This window comes from Cheilinus undulatus, linkage group 15 (assembly GCF_018320785.1).
Source record: "Cheilinus undulatus linkage group 15, ASM1832078v1, whole genome shotgun sequence".
NCBI lineage: Eukaryota > Metazoa > Chordata > Actinopteri > Labriformes > Labridae > Cheilinus > Cheilinus undulatus.
In genome coordinates this window covers 39,612,107-39,632,168 of record NC_054879.1, presented here as the reverse complement: position 1 = coordinate 39,632,168, position 20,062 = coordinate 39,612,107, and the positions used below count along the sequence as shown (strand labels likewise).

At 37.3% G+C, this 20,062-nt stretch overlaps 1 protein-coding gene across 1 annotated transcript; it reads right to left on the bottom strand.

Moving 5' to 3' along the window:
• Positions 1 to 283: 283 nt before the first annotated feature.
• On the bottom strand, positions 284 to 18,032 carry LOC121522964. Its single transcript, XM_041807670.1, has 14 exons — positions 17,817 to 18,032; positions 16,071 to 16,361; positions 15,284 to 15,556; positions 13,855 to 13,959; positions 13,441 to 13,494; positions 8,130 to 8,264; positions 7,294 to 7,323; positions 6,677 to 6,703; positions 5,975 to 6,214; positions 5,485 to 5,724; positions 4,394 to 4,423; positions 4,244 to 4,321; positions 3,686 to 3,925; positions 284 to 1,354 (listed from the first exon to the last, which is right to left on the bottom strand). The coding sequence occupies exons 1-13, from the start codon at positions 17,863 to 17,865 to the stop codon at positions 3,720 to 3,722; spliced, it is 1,758 nt and encodes a 585-aa protein (XP_041663604.1). The 5' UTR covers positions 17,866 to 18,032; the 3' UTR covers positions 284 to 1,354; positions 3,686 to 3,719.
• Between the last annotated feature and the right edge of the window lie 2,030 nt (positions 18,033 to 20,062).

Below are 20,062 nucleotides of genomic sequence, written 5' to 3'. Positions count from 1 at the left end.
ATATCACTCCAGAAAATATGTGTTTTGTTAAACTCTTCCAAATATTTTAGTGTTTTTGTTCTCCTTGTTCTTGCTCATGTAAATGTGATCTTAAAAAATACTAACATGACTTTCAAAATATTAGTCATGTATAAAAGTTTAAAAAAAGACAACAAATAAAAAAAAGAATGTTAGAACTCCAGCATTGCTAGCTAGAATACCATTAAAAACATCCTAAACAAGGGTACTTGGTACATTTTCAATAAAAAGAGCAACTAGTTTAAAGCTCCTGTGATCTTTCAGCTGGTGTTGATTTTGGCGCCCCGATATGGACAAAGCAGCAAAAAGACTGAACTCTCAACCAAAATAAGTATATAATGACTCGTTTGTTTTTGTATGTCATAAAGAGGCATATCTTATGTAATAATTTTTTGCCTGTCTCTTAACCAGATTAAGAATTAAATTTTTTATTTTTATTTAATCAAATATTTATACAGCAGTTGGTTTCGTCTAAATCCTGGCGTGGTAGCCATTTCTTTCTACAAAAAGATGTTTGTGTTTTACTGTATATAGACTGACATCTGTTTCATATTATAAACAGACAGCATTAGTAAGTTAAGGTCATACATTTTTGCTTTTGCTTTCTGCCGTCTGTAAATGATCTATTTTCATTTTCAGTTTTTTGACAACACTGTCTTTACTTCCTTCTCCTCATTCTTTGTCCTCACTGACTATCATGGCTGACTGCCTTATCACATATATCTCTTTATCCTCTTCTTCATCTGCCTCTGTGGGGCTGCTGTCTGACTACACCTCACTCCCATCTGAGCCCTGCTTAACTTCACTACTACTTTTTTTCCTCTTTAGGTTTTCTTATGCAGTGGTTGACTGATCTTCACCAGTGGTACTGGGGTCACCAGTTGGTGTGGTGTGCTTAGGCTGCTGGAAAGTGGCTAAACTCAGTTTCTTATCTGTTTCTTTTCCATCACTGACATCCTCTGATAGATCTGGAGAAACTGGTTCCACTGTTTTTGTGAGTTAGTTTCTTTTATGTTTGGGTCGTTCTCTGGTCCATTGGAATGTTGCTCTTGTTGTGTTGTATCTGAATTTTCTGGATCAGGAACTCTGGACGAATACCCCTAGATAGACTCAGTAGATTCATTTTTGCTCTGTAGATCTGCTTGATTGGATCCGCTGACGGTTGTCACTACAGTTTCTGCCATAGACTCTTTCTGTTGTTCACCATCAGTGTCTTTGGGTTCCAAATCTTCAGAGCCCTCAGTCAGGGGGGGCTTAGGCTGACTGTCATGAGGGTCTTTTTCTGTGGCTGGAGCAGAAGGTGTCTCCTCACCCTCTCTTTAGTTCTTTTCTGGCTCTACAACAGGATAAAGAGAGGCACTGTTAAAAAAAGAGCACCTGCTTTCTCATGATTAGAAAAGGTTTAAACTGTTCAGAGGCAGTTCTGCTTTAAAAGCATCCTTTTTAGGGTATTTCTAGCTAGAAAACCATTTCTGAAGTAGGCCACAGTTTACAACAAAAGTAACTAAACTAACGCCTCCTCCAGTTTTCGAAGACAATTTTTAGGTCTTTTTTTCCTTTACAGAGAGTAGACAGTGGAATGAGTAGGAAAACAGTACAGAAAGCAGAGAGCAAAAAGTCAAAACCAGCAAAACTACTCTGCATAAGTTATAGTAAATAATATTTTGTGTTTCCTTCTGGTAGTATCTCACAGACAGAGACTTTATCATTCAGTCATCCATTTAATCTGTATTAATCTAATCTGGATTTCATAGAAAATAGCATTGGAAATGAAAACTAAGAGGAGAATTTAAATAAAAATGTTAGCACTGAGAATAATGAACGGGAATTAAATCTGTTCTAGAAAAAAAACTGAAAATGATGAAAAAATGGTTCTCAAACTTTTTAGTTTAAAATTTTAAACCAGATTAACTTCAGAATTTCTGTAGTTAATTGCAATTAATCACATCCTTTTAATAAAATGCATCCTATTTGGATAAAGCCCTGCTTTGATTCAGGAGTGGGTTTTGGATCAGGTGCTGTGTTCTCAGGTTCTTTGCCACCACCTGGGCTTAGCTGATTTTCTGTTTCAGAATCTGGGAGGTCAGATGATTGGACCTCTGCTTCTGTAGATTCTTTGGCTTGGTCTTCTTCTTGATCACCTTCACCTAATATGATGACTGTGATTCTGTTTTAGAAATGGCTCAGCTTCTATATGTTCGCCTTTAGTACTTTCTGAGTCTGAAACAGAAAAAGATAAACGGATGTGAAGAAATGCTTGAAGACAGGAGTCATCAACTCCATTTTCAGAAGTGCCAGCTTTTTTTGACTGATGTTTTTTTTTTGTCGAATTCATTTTTTATTTATACCGTATTTCCCGGACTATAAGTCGCATCAGTCAAAAAATGCGTCATGAAGAGGAAAAAAACATATATAGGTCGCACTGGACTATGAGTCACATTTATTTAGTGTGTTTCTGACACACCGTTGTCCGTGCTCTGATAGAGCGGCGGTTGTGTTGCATGAAACACCAAGAAGGCCCGCCTGCAAAGTCATTCATATTCATCCCCTTGGCAACTACCAGGGTGTGGAGACTTAACTGCACCGTTGACAAGCCTCCCCCGGCAGCACAGCACCCATCTGTGGACTCGTTCCTCCAGCTCTGGCCATCTTGCTTTCAGCCTGCGACTAGCTTTCTTTGTTTTCCTTATTGCAGTAAAAGTAACCTCTGCTTTTCGCCAGTCCCTCACAAGTTTCTCACTCACTCCAAACTTTCTTTCTGTTTTCTTGAAGTTAATGGTTCAGTTAGTTTTTTGGTGGTACAGGAGCAGCATATAGTTGTCACAAGCCTAGAGCGCCCTCTAGCGGCTATAGACGGTAATGTTTACTCCTTGGTTCATGTCAGTCAGTATGAATGAACTTTTCAGAAAGAGTCTAGAAAATACGGTATACATCATTTCCTTCCAACATTTATGGAACTTTAAGCCTTTAACTATGAAATCAGTCCGTATCACCTTTACTGCAGCCAGCCACAAGATTGAGACTTATTAGCTACATATTACTGGAGCCCTCTTGATGTTTATCACTGAGTTTGATGCTAATATGCTGTGATGTGATTGGCCAAAAACACATGCAGGAAGCAGATCTGTGAAGATTCCCAGAGGAGGGACATTGCACTCTCAAAGAGTCTTTTATGTGGAAAATTATTGCAAAAAACTGCAACTTTAATCCAGATAACAATAATAAATATGTTTTTACCATGCTAAATTACAGAAATGCAAGTGTGCTTCTTATCTGATAAGCTGCTAGGTTGAATGTTTTCTTTCAAGAAAAAAACGTTAAACTATAGCATGCCATATTTTTACCCTCTCAAACTTTCTGAATTTAATTATCCTCCAGGGGCCTGATGGGAAGTTGTGGGGGCCTGATGTGGCCCCTGGGCCTCCAGTTGATTATCACTGCTTTAAGATGGCAAAATGACTTTAACTGAGCAATCTTTGAGACTAAAATGTTCAATAGGAAGAAGAGGAGAGATACATAAACCATGGGAGGAAATGCAACAAAGGGCAGAGGCCAGATTCAAGCCACTGCTAAGAGGTACATCCTCGTACATTGGGCATGTGACATAACTGCTAGGCTATTAGCACTGCTTATTCTGCACCTCGCTCAGACAGTTCAGTTTCCAAACCTTGTCGTTCAGAAGTAGATTCCACATCAGGGTGTTAATCATCAGTTTTTTCCTCAGATGTGTCAGATTGGTTTGATCCGCTTTCCTCCTCAGTGTTTGATTGGTCAGAATGTTGAAACTTGTTCAGCTCATTTCCTTCATCGTCACCTTTGTCAACGTTCCTATGAGGACCCTGATCCTTGTCATGTGAAGAGAAAAGAGGAGATGCAGGTTCCTGCTCACCAACATTACCTTTCAAACCTAAAACAAAAGAAGAAACATTAGAAAAATAAATATTTAAAGAGAAGCAATATGAATAAACACATCCAGTTTAGAGCAGTTTAGTGATATCAAGAAGAGGTCAGGTGCAACACAGCTGATTGACAGAAAATAATTAGCTTGAGTTTTTCTGAAGAATAAATTACATTTATTGATAAATTAAAGCCTGAAGTCACTCATTTGCTTGCAACATTTACTTAAATGTAAGAAGTAGTTGCTTCTGTTATTATGATGACAGACATAAGTAACCTATTAGTTAAAGCTGTGTGATAATCATGGTTTTGAACAAACAAAATTCACCTTGTCTTTTCTCTGGTGGAGCCTGTCTATTGTTGGCTGCCAGATTGTCATATTCTTTTACCATCGTCATGACTGGCCCTGGAGAGAGTGACCAGTCAAAACCAGCAATCCTTAACTGAATAATTTATAATAATTTATATGTTATGTTACCTTTTGGTATCACCCCACCAACATCAGCTTCTAGAAGAAAAAGATGGAAAAGAAACAAAGACTTTATCATTCAGTCATCCTTTTAATCTGTACTAATCTAATCAGGACTTCATAGGAATAGCTTCCCAGTGCAGAATTTCAATCTAATAATTCAACAGAGAATAATACAAGTGTATTGAATTGTTTCAGTAAAATATTTTCTTTTTTATTTAGTCATTTGCAGACTTAAGTTAGTCCAGACTTAAATCAAACTGAGATGCTGTGGTGTGACCTTAAACGGGCAGTTCGTGCTCGAAAACCCTCCAATATGGCTGAGTTTAAACAATTCCGCAAAGAAGAGTGGGCCAAAATTCCTCCACAGCGATGCGAAAGACTCATCACCAGTCATCACAAACGCTGGATTTCAGTTATTGCTGCCAGGGGTGGCACAACCAATTATTAGGTTTAGGGGGCAATTACTTTTTCCACATAGGGCCAGATTGGTTTAGATTTTCTTTCCCCTTTATAAATAAAATCAGCATTTAGAAACTGCATTTTGTATTTACTTGGGTTGTCTTTGTGAGATATCAAAACTGGTTTGATTATCCAAAACATTTAAGTTTGATAAATATGCAAAAAAATTCGGGATCAGAAAGGGGGAAAGTATCTTTTTACGGCACTGTAGCTCCCAAAACAAGGACCTCTTAGCAGTGGTTTGAATCTAAGAGCAATAATTGAATAAATAAATGTTCATTGTGATTCTAGATCTCATCTTCTAAATGTGCAGTGTGAAGTCTGTAATCTGTTCCAGTGTTGGCTGTGTTTAGTTCTCATGTTTGAAAAAAATCCTGAACATTCATATTAATTAACTGATTAAATATTGATTTACATAGCAGGAAGTGTAACACCATACAGAATGACTTCTCTAAGATATAACTGACCAATGACTGACTGCCAAACCTAATAGTCATTCTGGTCATGTGTTTTAACATGAATCTTAGTAACCAAGAGTTAAATAGGAAGAACTGACACATTCATGTTTATCAGCCTGAATCTTTGTGTATTTCTCTCTAATTATTCATCATGTAGCTCAGACAGTCTAGTTTACAAACCTGGCTGTTCAGGTGTGGATTTTGGATCTGGTGCTGTGTCTTCAGGTTCCCTTCCATCAGCTGGGTTTGGTTGATTTTCTGTGTCAGACCCTGAGAGGTCAGAAGGTTGGACCTCTGCTTCTGTAGAGTCTTTGGCCTGGTCTTCTTCTTGATCACCTTCACCGTCACTAGTATGATGACACTGATTCTGTTGGAGAGATGGCTCAGCTTCTATATCTTCCCCTTCAGTACTTTCTGAATCTGAAACACAGAAAAAGATTAACAAAGGTAAAGAAATGCTTTAACACAGGAGTCATCAACTCCATATACACAAGGGCCAGCATTTACTTGACTGACCCTGTGGGGGCCGGATATTGGGATAAACTAAAATAAAATCCATATTTTCGTCTAATTCATTTTCTAAAAGATATATATATATATATATATATATATATGCATACAATACATAAACCATGGGAGGAAATGCAACAAAGGGCAAAGGCCAGCCAACCTTGTTGTTCAGAGGTAGATTTCTCATGAGGCTGTGCATCCTCAGATTTTTCCTCAGATGTGTCAGATTGGTTTGGTCCACTTTCCTCCTCAGTGTTTGATTGGTCAGAATGTTGAACCTTGTTCAGCTCATTTCCTTCATCATCACCTTTGTCAACGTTCCCATGAGGACCCTGATCCTTGTCACGTGAAGAGAAAAGAGGAGATGCAGGTTCCTGCTCACCAACATTACCTTTCAAACCTAAAACAAAGAAATAAACATTAGTAAAACAAATGTTCAAAGAGAAGCAGTATGAATAAATACATCCAGATTAGAGCAGTTTAGTGATATCAAGAAGAGGCCAGGTGCAACACAGCTAATTGACAGAAAATGATTAGCTTGAATTTTTCCGATGAATAAATTACACCTATTGATAAATTATAGCCTGAAGTCTCTTAATTGCTTTCAACAGTAACTTAAATGTAAGGAATAGTTGCTTTTGTGATTATGATGACAGACATAAGCTTTAGTTAAAGCTGTGAGATAATCATGGCTCTGAACAAACAAAGTTTACCTTGTCTTTTTCTGGTGTAGCCTGTCCATTATTGGCTGCCATTTTTTCATAATCTTTTGCCATCTTTCTGACTGTCCATGGAGAGAGTGACCAGCCAAAACTAGCAAACCTTAACTGAATTATTTATAATAAATTATATTTTGTTTTACCTTCTGATATCACCCCTCCGGAATCTTCTAGTAGAAAAAGATGGAAAAGAACAGAGACTTTATTATTCAATCACACTTTTAATCTGTACTGATGTTATCAGGACTTAAATAGCTTCCAAGGTCAAAATTTAAATCAAATGATTCAACAGACAATAATAAATGTGTATTAATATATTTCAGTAAAACATTTTCTTTTGTAGTTTCAATCAAGGCTCAGTCAGGAAAAAAAATGTTTAGTAAACAACAGAAGAAGACAACTCTCAAAGGACAAATAATCTATGTTCTTTCAGTCGTTTTATATGAGCAGTTTTACATGTTACTAGTGTAGCACTGAGATGACATTCAATGATTGGTGAACTCATCAACAAATCTAAACATATTTTGTGGTTCTAACTTCTAAGACTGAGAGGATTTATTGTTTTTGTGGTTCTGATAATGGAAATAGGATTAAGCTACAACTACTTGCTAATGATGGATATCTTTTTCTGTTTTCAAAGCTGTGCCTTGACTGTTCTTGAATGAGTTCTGTTTTCAATTGTTAATGCCTGTTTAGTTCATCTTCTATCCTTCTGACAAACCCTACAAAGTGTTTAAGTAATAATAATCTTTTTGTTTACCTCCTGCTGGCTGATGGTCCTCATCAGCTGCTGAGAAAAGGAGAAAATCAGAAATGATTAAAAAAATTCTACGTTTTCTTTCTTGTTCAGCCCTCAACTGTGTCTACTTATTACAGTTCATGACGCCCATTCTTTTAGACCAGTGGCCCTCAAGTGATGGGTCGGGAGCCAAAAGTGAGTCACTGAGCTGTTTTCAGTGGGTTGTGAATATGTGCCTGGAAAAAAAGTATGGCAAAGAGTCTGCACATCCTTATTTTACACTATTTTGCTGTGATCCTGTGTAGATTTTTTTCATTTTATTCCAATTTTACCTATCTTTCTTGTCATCTTGGAATTCAGCGCTGGTTTTCCAATGATAATGCATTAATTCCTCAAGATGTCTCGAAAATGTTTGTCATGGGAAGTTGAGTAAAAGGTGTATGCATGCTTGTCCCTGTTAAGATGCACTTTTTATTTTCTTGTTTTGTCGTGTGTTTTATTCCATCAAAAATCGAAACCCAACTTTTAACATTAAACACATTTGAGAAATTGAAAATGTTTGGAACTTCGGATCAAAATGTCTCATTAAGGAGGGAGAGGTCAGTTCTGATACTAAACCAATTTAAAAGCACTGCTTTAGATCATAACAAATACATAACTCTTTGTATTTCATCAACAGCTCGCAAAATGAAAAAATTTTTAATATTGTTAATAATAAAATTATATTAATTTGTTTCAGTACAAATGGACCCAGTGGTGTTTCTGAAGTTTACAAAAAGATAATCATGTTATATACAGTAGCTAGTAATGTAAAAGTAGACTTTTAAAAGCTGTAATCAATATTCAGGGGCTGTTACCTTTTTGACAGACAGTCAGCTGATCAGGGCTTGTTTCATGATTTTGTGGCAAATGGCCAAGTGGCTGATGACTTGCAAGTGTTTCAGCTCTGTTGGGGCTTTTTCTCAGAAGAGGACGGTTTTCACCAGTGGGCTCTGCAGAAACAAGAAACAAGAAGTGTTGCAAGAAAAGATTGAGTAAAAAGAGATCCCTGATAATAAATCCTTTATGTAACAGTATATTAGAGCAGTGGTTCTCAAACTGGGGGGCCGGGATCCCTGGGGATCCATGAGCAAAAGCTTGGAGGTCCCTCAATTAATTATCAAAGTAATGCCATTTCATTCAAAATCAAATAAATATCCATAAGGACCACAGTGCCATAAACTAACCATACTAAAACAATGACTCCCACATAAGTCAGCTTTGGGCCAATAAAAACTCAGATATTATTGTGACATATCACGTTAATCTATGACTCATCACACATCAGTCACTTTGCTACAGGACTTTGTTGTACAGTCCTGCTAAGCTATCAGCAACCATCTTCTGCATCCTCCTCCAGTTTCTAACTTATGCTTTCACTGTCTTATGATTGTTAAGATTATCTAATCTCTTAATAAGTGAAAGTGATGTTCCATGCGTTTTTTTTTTCTTTTTTTGAGTCTTGGAACTAACAGGATAAACATGGTAGAAAAAGTGCTAAAATCGCGAACTGTAGTCAGTGGGGACCAACTTATGATGGTTCAAAATTGACTAAGAACTATGGCACATATACTGGAGTGTGTAATAAACTTTGAGTCAATTATAACTGTGGATAATCTGGGGCTGCTCTGCTGCTTCAAGACCTGGACCACTTGCTGTGATTGATTGAACATTGAATTCTACTGTATACCAGTAAATCCTGAAGGCCAACGTCCAGACATCACTTTGTGCCCTCAAGCTCAAGCACTTTTGGGTTATGCAGCAGGACAACGACCCAAAACATACCAGCAAGTCCACCTCTGAATGGCTAAAAAAAACCCCCCCAAAATTAAGGTTTTGGAGTGGCCAAGTCAAAGTCTAACTTTGCAAAGCAGATGAATACATCTGTTTCCGTGTTTCTCACTGGTGAGTCCATCTTGCAAAGCTCCTGTCAGAACGGTTTGAGCCCAGTTAGAAAGTGACAGGACCAAGAAGTGTCGAGGGGCAGTACTTTCTGGTGCAGCAGAGTTGTGACGTAAGTAAGCAGCAACAAGAGGCCGGTGCAATTATGGCGTAAGACATTAGCGTGGATGCTGCTAAAGTGCCATTTTTGTCAGAAATTGATGGTATGTCTTCATTAAAAGAAGAACAAAGAACAGCAGTGAGTTGTTTTCTTTTCAAAAATGACAAAAGTTGTGTACTGACATGTCTATAGCCACCATGGTTCGCTTTATGCAGCTCTACTGGAGTTTACTCCTTCGGTAGGGGCACAGCTTGTTAGCAGCTACGTCAAGTGTTCTGTTGCTCTGATTGGCCTGTAAAGATGTGACAGACAGAACCTTCATCCAATCACCCACCAAGTTTTTTTCAAAGGCTCTGCCCTTTCTCAAACGCCGTGTATGAGTCGTTGTCCAGATGGATGTGAGAAATAAATCCATCTGGCATGCCAGGTTAGTCCGGACTTAAATCAAACTGAGATGCTGCGGTGTGACCTTAAACGGGCAGTTCATGCTTGAAAACCCTCGAATATGGCTGAGATAAAACAATTCCACAAAGAAGAGTGGGCTAAAATTCCTCCACAGCGATGTAAATGACTCATCACCAGTCATCACAAACGCTTGATTTCAGTTATTGCTGCCAAGGGTGGCACAACCAATTATTAGATTCAGGGGGCAATTACTTTTTCACATAGGGACAGATAGGTTTAGATTTTCTTTCCCCTTTATAAATAAAATCAGCATTTACAAACTGCTTTTGTATTTACTTGGGTTGTCTTTGTAAGATATCACAATTCGTTTGATGATCCAAAACATTTAAGTGTGATAAATATGCAAAAAAAATGTGGGATCAGAAAGGGGGAATGTACTTTTTCCCGGCACTGTAAGTATATTTTGGGGGAAGCCTCTATAATTCACTACATTTTAAAAAACATCCATTACTTTGTTAAAAAAAAGAAATACAAAACTAAAATCCAAAACAAGGAGCTTCAAGCTTTTTGTAAATGACATGAAAACTGGCCTGTAATTTGGCTTTGACTACACATGGCTTAAAGTGAGAGGTCACCCCTGCATTTTTCCATAATATCAGAGCCAAGTTTATTTGGACATATTCACAGTATCAACAAATGAGTGGTGGAGAAATGAGACTTGTACAAGCAGTAAAAAGTACAAAGGTGTTCATTACATCTCTGATTGCAGGATATAAATTATTCCTGCCTGTTGAGTTGACTTCTAAAGTTAATTTCATCTTTAGTCTGGCAGGAAAATGTTGGGTTCTATCTGGTGGCAACAGTTGTCCTATATACAGTGCCTATAAAAACCCTTAAGCCCTTGGATGTATAACCCTTTTATTGATTTTATAAATCAATCATGGTCAACTTAATTAATTTTTTTTTGACAAAGAAAAGTATTTAACATATTTAATGTCAAAGTGAAAACAGATTTCTACAATATAATGTCAATTAGGTATAAACATGTAAGCTACAATAAGTGATTGTGTAATGTTAACCCCATTTAAAGTGACTGACCTAAATCAACAGAGGTCCAGCCAACTGGTGCTAGTAGTCTCACCAATAGTGACAGAGGGGTCACCTGAGTGCAGTGAATGTGCCTCTAGTGACTGTAGTATAAAGACACCCGTGTCTGCAAGTTCCAGTCACTGGTTGTTCAGTATTCCTGGCTACAATTACACCATGATGATAAAAGAACACTACAAGCAAAAACAGCAAAAAGTGTAAGTCAGGGGATGGATACAAGAAACGTTCAAAGCCACCAAACAACCCCCGAAGCTCAGTTATATCCATTATAATGAAATGGGAGGAATGTGGCACATGTGTAGATTTGCCTAGATCAGGCCGTCCTCAAGAAGGAACTAAGTGAGAGAGGCCACCGAGACACCTATGAATACTCTGAAGGAGTTACAAGCTTCAGTTTCTCAGATGGGAGAGACTCTGCATACAACAACTCTTGCCTGGGTTCTTCACCAGTCAAAGCTGTATGGGAGAGTGGCATGTTGAAGACGTCAAATCAAATCTGGACTAGAGTTCACCAAAAGGCATTTGATAGACTACGTGGTCAAGTGGAAGAGTTCTTTGGTCTGATGAGGTCACTTTGATGCTTTTTTGCCATGAGACAAGATGTTATGGTTCGCGGACACCAAACACTGCACATCCCCACAAACACACCATCCCCACCGTGAAGCATGGTGGTGGCAGCATCATGTTGGGGGGATGCTTCACGGCAGCCTTCTCTGGAAGGCTTGTAATGATAGAGGGTAAAATGCACGTGGCAAAATATTAGCTCATCCTGGAGGACAATTTTACTTTTGTGAATATTTATGTAGTCACTTATGCCAAATTATTTTGACCATGATTGATTTATACAAACCAATAAAACAGCAAAACATCCAAGGGACTGAAAACTTTAATATGCAATTTATATCTTTCTGTCTTCTTTAGAGTACGCAAATAAATACGTGTAGAGAAAAAACTGATTATTTTGGAGAGCTCGGTGGTCTAGTGTATACTAGTGCATCTCAAAAAATTAGAATATCATGAAAAAGTTCAATATTTTTTTTCACTCTTTTCTGAAAGTGAAACCCGTATATTATATAAACTCATTACACATAGAGTGAAATATTTCAAGCCTTTATTTCTTGAAATGTTGATGATTATGGCTTACAGATAAGAAAACCCAAAATTCAGTGTCTCAAGAAAGGAAGGAGAAGGAAGCATGAAGTGCTCTAAAATGTCCTGGTAGATGGCTGCATTGACTGTGGACTTCAGAAAATACAGTGGACCAACACCAGCAGATGCCATGGCAGCCCAAATCATCACTAACTGTGGAAACTTCACACTGGACTTCAAGCAATGTGGATTCAAGGTCCCAGAGTCTGGAGGAAGAGTGGAGAGACACAGAATCCACGTTGCTTGAAGTCCAGTGTGAAGTTTCCACAGTCAGTGATGATTAGGGCTTCCATGGCATCTGCTGGTGTTGGTCCACTGTTTTTTCTGCAGTCCACAGTCAACGCAGCCATCTACCAGGACATTTCAGAGCACTTCATGCTTCCTTCTGCTGACAAGCTTTATGGAGATGCTGATTTCATTTTCCAGCAGGACTTGTCACCTGCCCACACTGCCAAAGGTACCAAAAGCTGGTTCAGTGACCATGGTGTTATTGTGCTTGATTGGCCAGCAAACTGGCCTGACCTGAACCCCATAGAGAATTAATGGAGTATTGCCAAGAGGAAGATGAGAGACACCAGACCCAACAATGCAGATGACCTGAAGGCCGCTATCAAAGCAACCTGGACTTCGATTACACCTGAGCAGTGCCACAGGCTGATCGCCTCCATGCCACGCCGCATTGATGCAGTAATTCATGCAAAAGGAGGCCCAACCGAGTATTGAAGGCATAGAAATGAACATACTTTTCAGAAACCTGACATTCCTGTTTAAAATATCCTTTTTAAAATTGATCTAGTGGAATAGTGTAATTTTTTGAGACACTGAATTTTGGGTTTTCTTATCTGTAAGCCATACTCATCAACATTTCAAGAAATAAAGGCTTGAAATATTTCACTCTATGTGTAATGAGTCTATATAATATATGGGTTTCACTTTCAGAAAAGAGTGACAAAAAACCAATGAACTTTTTCATGATAGTCTAATTTTTTGAGATGCAAACATCTTTAACCCATTAAAGCCTGAAAACACACATTTTAGCCAGAAAATTCTCATTTTTTGGAACTGAAATGTTTATTTCACTTTCTACTGAAATCCAAAAAATCAAAATTTCCATAAAATTTAGTATATATTTGTTCTGTGTCCCATTTGATAGATTAGGTGTGTTTGGTAACTGATAATCCACTTGAGGGCATTTTTTATCATTTATCAGATTGTATTCAGATTGTTTAGTAATTTATTGATCCTATTGATGAGATAGAGGTCTCATAAAAGAAAGTATCAAATATGATATAACAGGCTTTAAGGGGTTAAAATGGGAGTGACAACCCAAACACTCTAAAGTAGTCCAGTTCTCAGCAGAGGGAAAGAATCTCAGTGCATGCTCCTCCTCCCTCTTGGTTTCTATGAGTTTTTATGAGATTTAATACTGTTTCTAAATCTCAGGCTAAAAACATAAAGTGTCATACCTTTGGCTGGTGACTGTTTTTCGATATCACCCTTTTGTCCTCTTGCAAAACATGCTGGAAGCAAATGTGAGAGCAAGAACAAAAAGTTAACTTTATTTATAATAAAGCCATTATTACATCGTTAACAGTTCTATTCAGTGGACAATATTTCACTTGTTAATAAAATCTGACTTGTGCTCAATAATACGATGCATTTAGCTTTCGACTGAGGGTGGCCACGGAAGCATATTGGTCTTTTAACAGCAAAGAATCTTTACCAAGTTAATACTTACTAGCAGCACTAAACTGTCACACAGCTTTCTATACACCTAGACATCATGAATACACTTTAGGTCAGATATAAGGTAGTACTCCTTAAATACTAAGGTATTTCTATCAGTTTATTGGTTAAAGTGTGATTTCTTTCTACTTTACCTTTTTGTTTCCATTTGAAGAATAGAACGGTGCCCACCAATGCACCTAATAATAATAATAAAGCAAGGAAGAAGAGACCGACACCCAGAGGAAGAGAATTTTTTTCTGCACAGAAACAAAAAAAAACTGTTGAAGTCAAACCACATACCAACCATCATGAAAGCGTAACCTGGTTGTTTAGGTTAACACAACCTCAATCCAAGAGAATTTGTGGTGCTGTGCAAAATGTAAATAAAAAAGAATGCAGTGATTTGCAAATCTAAACCCACATTTTATTCACAAGAGAACATAAACAGCATATCAGATGTGGAATCTGATATATTTTTTCCATTTTATGAAAAATATTGGCTCATTTTGAAATTGATGGCAGTAACAGATCTCAAAAAATGTAGGGACAGGGCAATGTTAATCATCCCCTCTTCTTTTAACAACAGTCTGTAGACATCAGGGATGTGAGGAGACCAGTTACAGGAGTCTTGGAAGAGCAACGTTGCCCCATTCTCATCTGATGCAGCTGCTCAACAGTCCTGGTTCTTCTTTTCTGGATTTTTCACTTTATGATACTCCAAATAATTCTGCTGGTGGAAGGTCTGGACTGCATATTTGCCAGTTCAGCACCTGGACTCTTTCATTTTGAAGCCATGCTGTTGTGATGGATTTCGTATCTGGTCTACTATTGTCTTGCTAAATTCAAAGAGATGTTGTCTGGATTGGAGCATAAGTTGCATCAAAACCTGTATCTGCTTTTAAGCATTAATACAGCTTTAACTTGCATTTGTGGATGGAACGGTGAACTGAGTTGTTCTGGAAATGTTTCTGAGTCCATGCAGTGATTTCCAGTACAGAATAATGCTTGTTTTTAATGCAGTGCCACCTGAGGGCCCAAAGATAAGTATCAGCACAGAGATTTCTCCAGATTCTCTGAATCTTTTGATGATATTGGGTACTGTAGATGATATTCAAAGTTCCCACAGTTTTTTGTTAAGGAACTTTTTTCTGAAATTGTTCCAAAAATTTTCAACACAGCTTTTGCAGATTGGTAAACCTCTGCATGATTTTACTTCTGAGGGACTCTGCCTCTCTTAAATGCCCCCTTTTATAATCACATATTACTATAACTACATAGTCATATTACTGACCTGCAACCAATTAACCTAATTAATTGCTAAATTTGTACCACTTTCCTTTCCAGCCTTTAATTGCCCCATTGCACTTTTTGAGATGTGGTGGTGTAAAATGTCTGTTTCAACATCTGATAAGTTGTCTGTTATATTTGGAATAAAATTTGAGCTTAAGAGATTCGCGAATCAAACATTCTGTTTTCATTTACTTTTTTACACAGCACTACAAATCTTTTGGATTCAGGTTGTGTATTCTGGCTGCACTTAGCTTAAATGTATGTGTATGTACTCCTGATATAAAATCCTACCGTGATAGCAGTCCTTTGCTCTGAATGTAGCTCTCTCACTGCTCAAGGGGTTGCTCACTGTGCAGACATAGTCTTCATCAATTTGTGTATCTCCCAGAGATATTGGTAATTTGTTTCCTGGATGTAATTTTCCCTGTGATCTCCACTCAAACTTCATCAAGGACTCAGGTCGTCTGGGCTCTGCAGAGCACAGCAGCGTCGCTTTGACTACAGAACCATCGGTGCTGCTGCCTTCATTTAATTTACAGGATATGGTTGGCGTGACAACCTTGTCTTAAAGAAAACATAAATGAAATAAAGAATTAATATATACTTTCATAAGTATGAAATGTCTTAAATTATGTAGAAAACACTCCAGCTAGGAAAAAAGCAATAATCTTGGCATTAATGACCTGTAAATTAAAGCAACACTGACAAAGGCTAGTCATCAATGTTTAACTTTTCTCTGTATAATAAACAATCTAACCAGCCTTACTCCAGCTTTGACAGTACATAGAAGACTGTCGGCAGGTGCTCGAACACCTGAAATTTTGTTGAGGGCACAGTCTCTACTGATAGCAATGCCGTCATAAAAAATAGTCAATTCACAAGCTATAAAATCCATTTTTTAGTATTCATATCAAACGATAATGCTTTAAATCCTCTTGACATGGTTGTGTGTGACGGTTCAGTCCTGCCATTTATGACCAGTTGAGAAACACTGATCCAATCTACCTCCAGCTTTGAAACACAGGTTCTAATGCTGATGGTTTGACTGTATATAATTATGTTTTAGCTTGAAACTTACCTATGACCTCCAGTTTAGATTCTGAACTATGTAATTCATCGTTAACGTCTACTTCCAGTTCATAGTCTCCACTGTCTTCATATCTGAGGTCGGTGATTTCAAGCTCTGCTGTGATCCAGTTAAGAGTGATCCTATTTCTATACAGGTCATACACCTGTTCCTCACTGCCATCAAACTCTACTATTTTGTTGCCGTTGTGTTTCCAGAGAATCGAGTTGGGCTGTCCAGGAATGTCTGGCTTCAAGTGGTCCCCCTTCCCCTTCAGGACATATTTTGGAGTCTGTCCAGCAACTGTGAATAGAAATGAGAGGTATGAAAAGATGCAGCTTGAAGTAATGTATGCTCATGATCCCAGCAAAATACAAAGAGCTGCTGGTTTAAATGTTATCCTTTAGTGCTAACAGTCTTACTTACTTACATACTTTTACTGCTGCACAGTGTTAAATCTTAAACAAATAGATATACAATAAATCTTATGTGCATCAAACATAAAAAGTCTATGGCCATTATTCAGACTAGCTTAAAATATTATAGTTGATATTATAGTTTAATATTATAAAGAGCTGTTTCTAGTTTATGCACATAATGAATGATCAGTGTGGCAGGGGAAATATGGGATATAGGTTTCATAAAGCAGGGTAATTTTCTTTCTTTACCCTGAAAAAAAAACTAAAACAAAACCTTGACATAATAATCTTGGCTCAAGGTCATCATATTCTTGGGTTTTAAGTAATGCTGTTGAGATCAATCCCATTAATTGCAATTAACTGCAATCCAGAGTTAGTGCCCTTATTTTTTTTATGTTAATTAGTCACAAGTTTCTATATGGCTTTCCAAAAACGTTGATTAACCCAGGTCACTGTCTCCCTGCAGCCACAGTGATGTTAACTTTAAGTCTATCTCTGCCACTTACTGTCTGATTTCACAAAAACCCTAACAGACAGTTCAGTGGATGTGTCAGAAGTCATCTGAACCATTTAATGTCCAAAGTTTACCTTTTTAAGGTTCGCTAATTTCTTTTTCAGTCCATACAAGTTCCTTTTTCCATAGTGAAGTTCATGTTAAAATCTTAAATTTACCTATCAAAACAGGTTACATTTTTAACTTCAAAACAGTAGAATTTTTAAAAGCTATAAGTAGGGTGCAATAAATCACAATTAATTATAACTACAGATTAATCTCATTTAAAAATTCCAATAAATTGATAGCCCTTTGAGTGATCAGAACTGATTGACTTAAAACAAAAAAGCTCATTACAGCCATGTTAAATTTTTTTCTGAGAAATATAAGAAGCTTTTTCAGTGCAAAATACCACAGCACATCCCTGCCATTGTCACTGTATGGAAAAGAATGATATTCCTAAGTAAACAGCACGTATATCTGTATAATTGGGTTGTTACCTCGATGTGTTAAGTCTATGTAAATATTTTCATACATACAGTAAATCAATATAAGCAGGCATGTGATAGGCTTATAACAGCTTATGTGTTTCTTTGTTCTCTGTTATTAAACAAAAGAAATAATTTGTACATATAAGTCTGTTAGTATTCTATTAGTCTATTACTAATATACGTATGAATAATTCAGTTTAAGCAAAGGAAATCCGTAGTGAGATATTTTCTCTTTTTGACCCCTAGCAACTTGAGATAAACTCAGCATACTTTTGCCTATGAGGATTGTACTGTAGTTTCATGTTAAGTTCTGGGCTCATTTATGAGGATATTGACTATTATCGGGCAAACTCACCTAGGAAGAAGGACAAGATGAAATAGGCCAGGAAATACGACAGACCCATTGGAGAAAGGCAGAAAAATCACAGGTAAGCTGCGCAACCGAAGTCATACATTTACTTTCACTTTGTAGTCGCAGATGCAGGAATGAATTAACAGTCCTCTTCGACGATTTAGTCACTTCAGCAGCTCATTAGTTACTTTTCCTCCAACAAGTTTGGACAGGTTGACCAAAAAACCCTCTAGGAGTAGAAGCGCAGGTAAGACAAAGGTGTGTGCCTGTGGGGCAAAGAAACTAGGCAAAGGTCCAAGCGAAAGTGTCTTGTCCAGGTATGACACCTGAGAATTTCCGGCCCCTGTCTACCCCCGACCTTCAACGATATTGAAAATTCGCCCGTTGTTCTGGTGCATAGCCAACATGCTAGGCTAACGGGTATGATAACTTTGCTTAAAGATTACTTTGAAGCCAGGAAACCTAAAATATCTCGTTAAAAAAATGAGGAAAAAAACCTTAACGCTGTGTTATCATGGTAAGGTCTGCATTCGGAGAACAGGCTATCTCTGCACATGCTACGTGCAAGCCAGCTAAAACGTCTGAATATGTGTGCGTGCGTTTCCTAGTTTGACTATTGATATTATCAGATGAGAGAACCCCAGTTTGTATTAAAGGTTTTTTTTAAGACATACCCTTCTTTCAATTTAAACAACTTTTTTTCCAGTTCACTCACTGACTATATTTCTGCGCGTTTTATTTTGAAACTTTACCGGAAGCTTGGATATAACCGTTAACGGTCACCAAATTTGGTATCGATGCCAGATGTTGAGGGTTGCTGTACATGAGAATGTGAAAGGAGTCCTTCACAATTTTATTTTCAAATGTCATCAACACAACCAGTAGTTTTGTAGAATTGTTTAATTTAAGACTTGTTCGTTATTTAAAACCTGATTAGGCTGAAATATGCAGCTGTTTGCATGTGGCCTGTTGTATAGTGAGCCCTGCTGAGGTTGTATTTGATGTAGTGGTTGCACGACTTGAGAATTTTTAAAGTCAACGTTCATTTGATAAAAGTCGAGTTATCTCAGATTGGCCATTGATGAAATGATGAATGAATCTACAGGACAAGGGAATATATTTAGCAAATCATAAACTCCTAGCAACAGGCCGATTACAAGCATTTTTGGTGGAAAATAGATAAGGTTAAAATGCTGTATAACAATTTAAAAAACCCTGATGCACTGTCACTAGATTTGTAGTGTGGCACATTGTACACCTTACCTGCCATCTTCTTGGTCTCCATTGTTTCTTTTTTTGTTTATTTAGCCATTTAATCCATTTAGACCTAAGGTCACCTATAAAATGCCCTCTAAAAACCTAAGTATTGCTGAGATCACTAAGAAAACACAGATATTTATAGTTTTGAGACAAGCTCAATTGATCAGCCTTGTGTAGTTATTTGAAATATGCGTTTTGTTTTATGACCATTTAAGACCAAATGTAGTTTCTGCAGACAAGACTTAACAACACTTAAAGCGGCCTGCAAAATAATGGCATCATCTGCTTAAAATGAGGCATTTAAGTAGTTATCACAGAGATTGTTGACATAATGGAGAATGAAATAGGTCCTTAGTCTGAATCTTAAGGCACACCTTTAGGACCTCCAGAGAAGAAGAGGTGGATGCAACCATCTGAACACATTGCCAATCAAACATTTGGCAAACCATGATGCTGCTTGGTTTGATGTGCGAATGGGATGAATCACATTTATCAGTCAACTGTAGTCTACAGTGTCAAACACCTTAGTTAAATCAATAAAAAGGGGCATATGAGTCTGTCTGTGTGAAGACATTCCTTCTTTTCTTAAATTATTTCACTAATGCCTCTCTAACACTGAAAGCTTCTCTGATCTCTCACTGTAAAAATCAAGACTTTTTAAGTATCCACAGTAACTCTGTTTATGTTGTACTTCTGTAAACACAATAAAGTTTGTTTTAATTTTTTGTAAAGCCTTGTTTTTATTTTAGTTTCATTTAACTAATAGGATTTTTACATTTTTGTTTAACTTATTTCAATAGTGTTAGTTAGCTATAGGCCTAATAACCCTGGCTAAGAGAAGGTGTCAGTGATGTTGAAGTATTTCTTAAAACAGTGGATGCCATATTAGCCATCAGCTAAATTGTTATTTTAAACATCAGTATCACCACTGGCACTGTTTTTAAAATCAGTGTATCTCTATAATGAGTGTTATTTTTCAAAGACAAAGA

Excerpts from the sequence above, each read along its gene's own strand:
- LOC121522964 (XM_041807670.1), bottom strand. The coding sequence starts at position 17,865 with ATGGGTCTGTCGTATTTCCTGGCCTATTTCATCTTGTCCTTCTTCCTA. Across the intron at positions 6,215-6,676 it reads CGGAGGGGTGATATCAGAAG|GTTTGAAAGGTAATGTTGGT; the intron begins GTAAAACAAAAT and ends TCTTTGTTTTAG. Across the intron at positions 4,322-4,393 it reads TGGTGGGGTGATACCAAAAG|GGCCAGTCATGACGATGGTA; the intron begins GTAACATAACAT and ends CACTCTCTCCAG.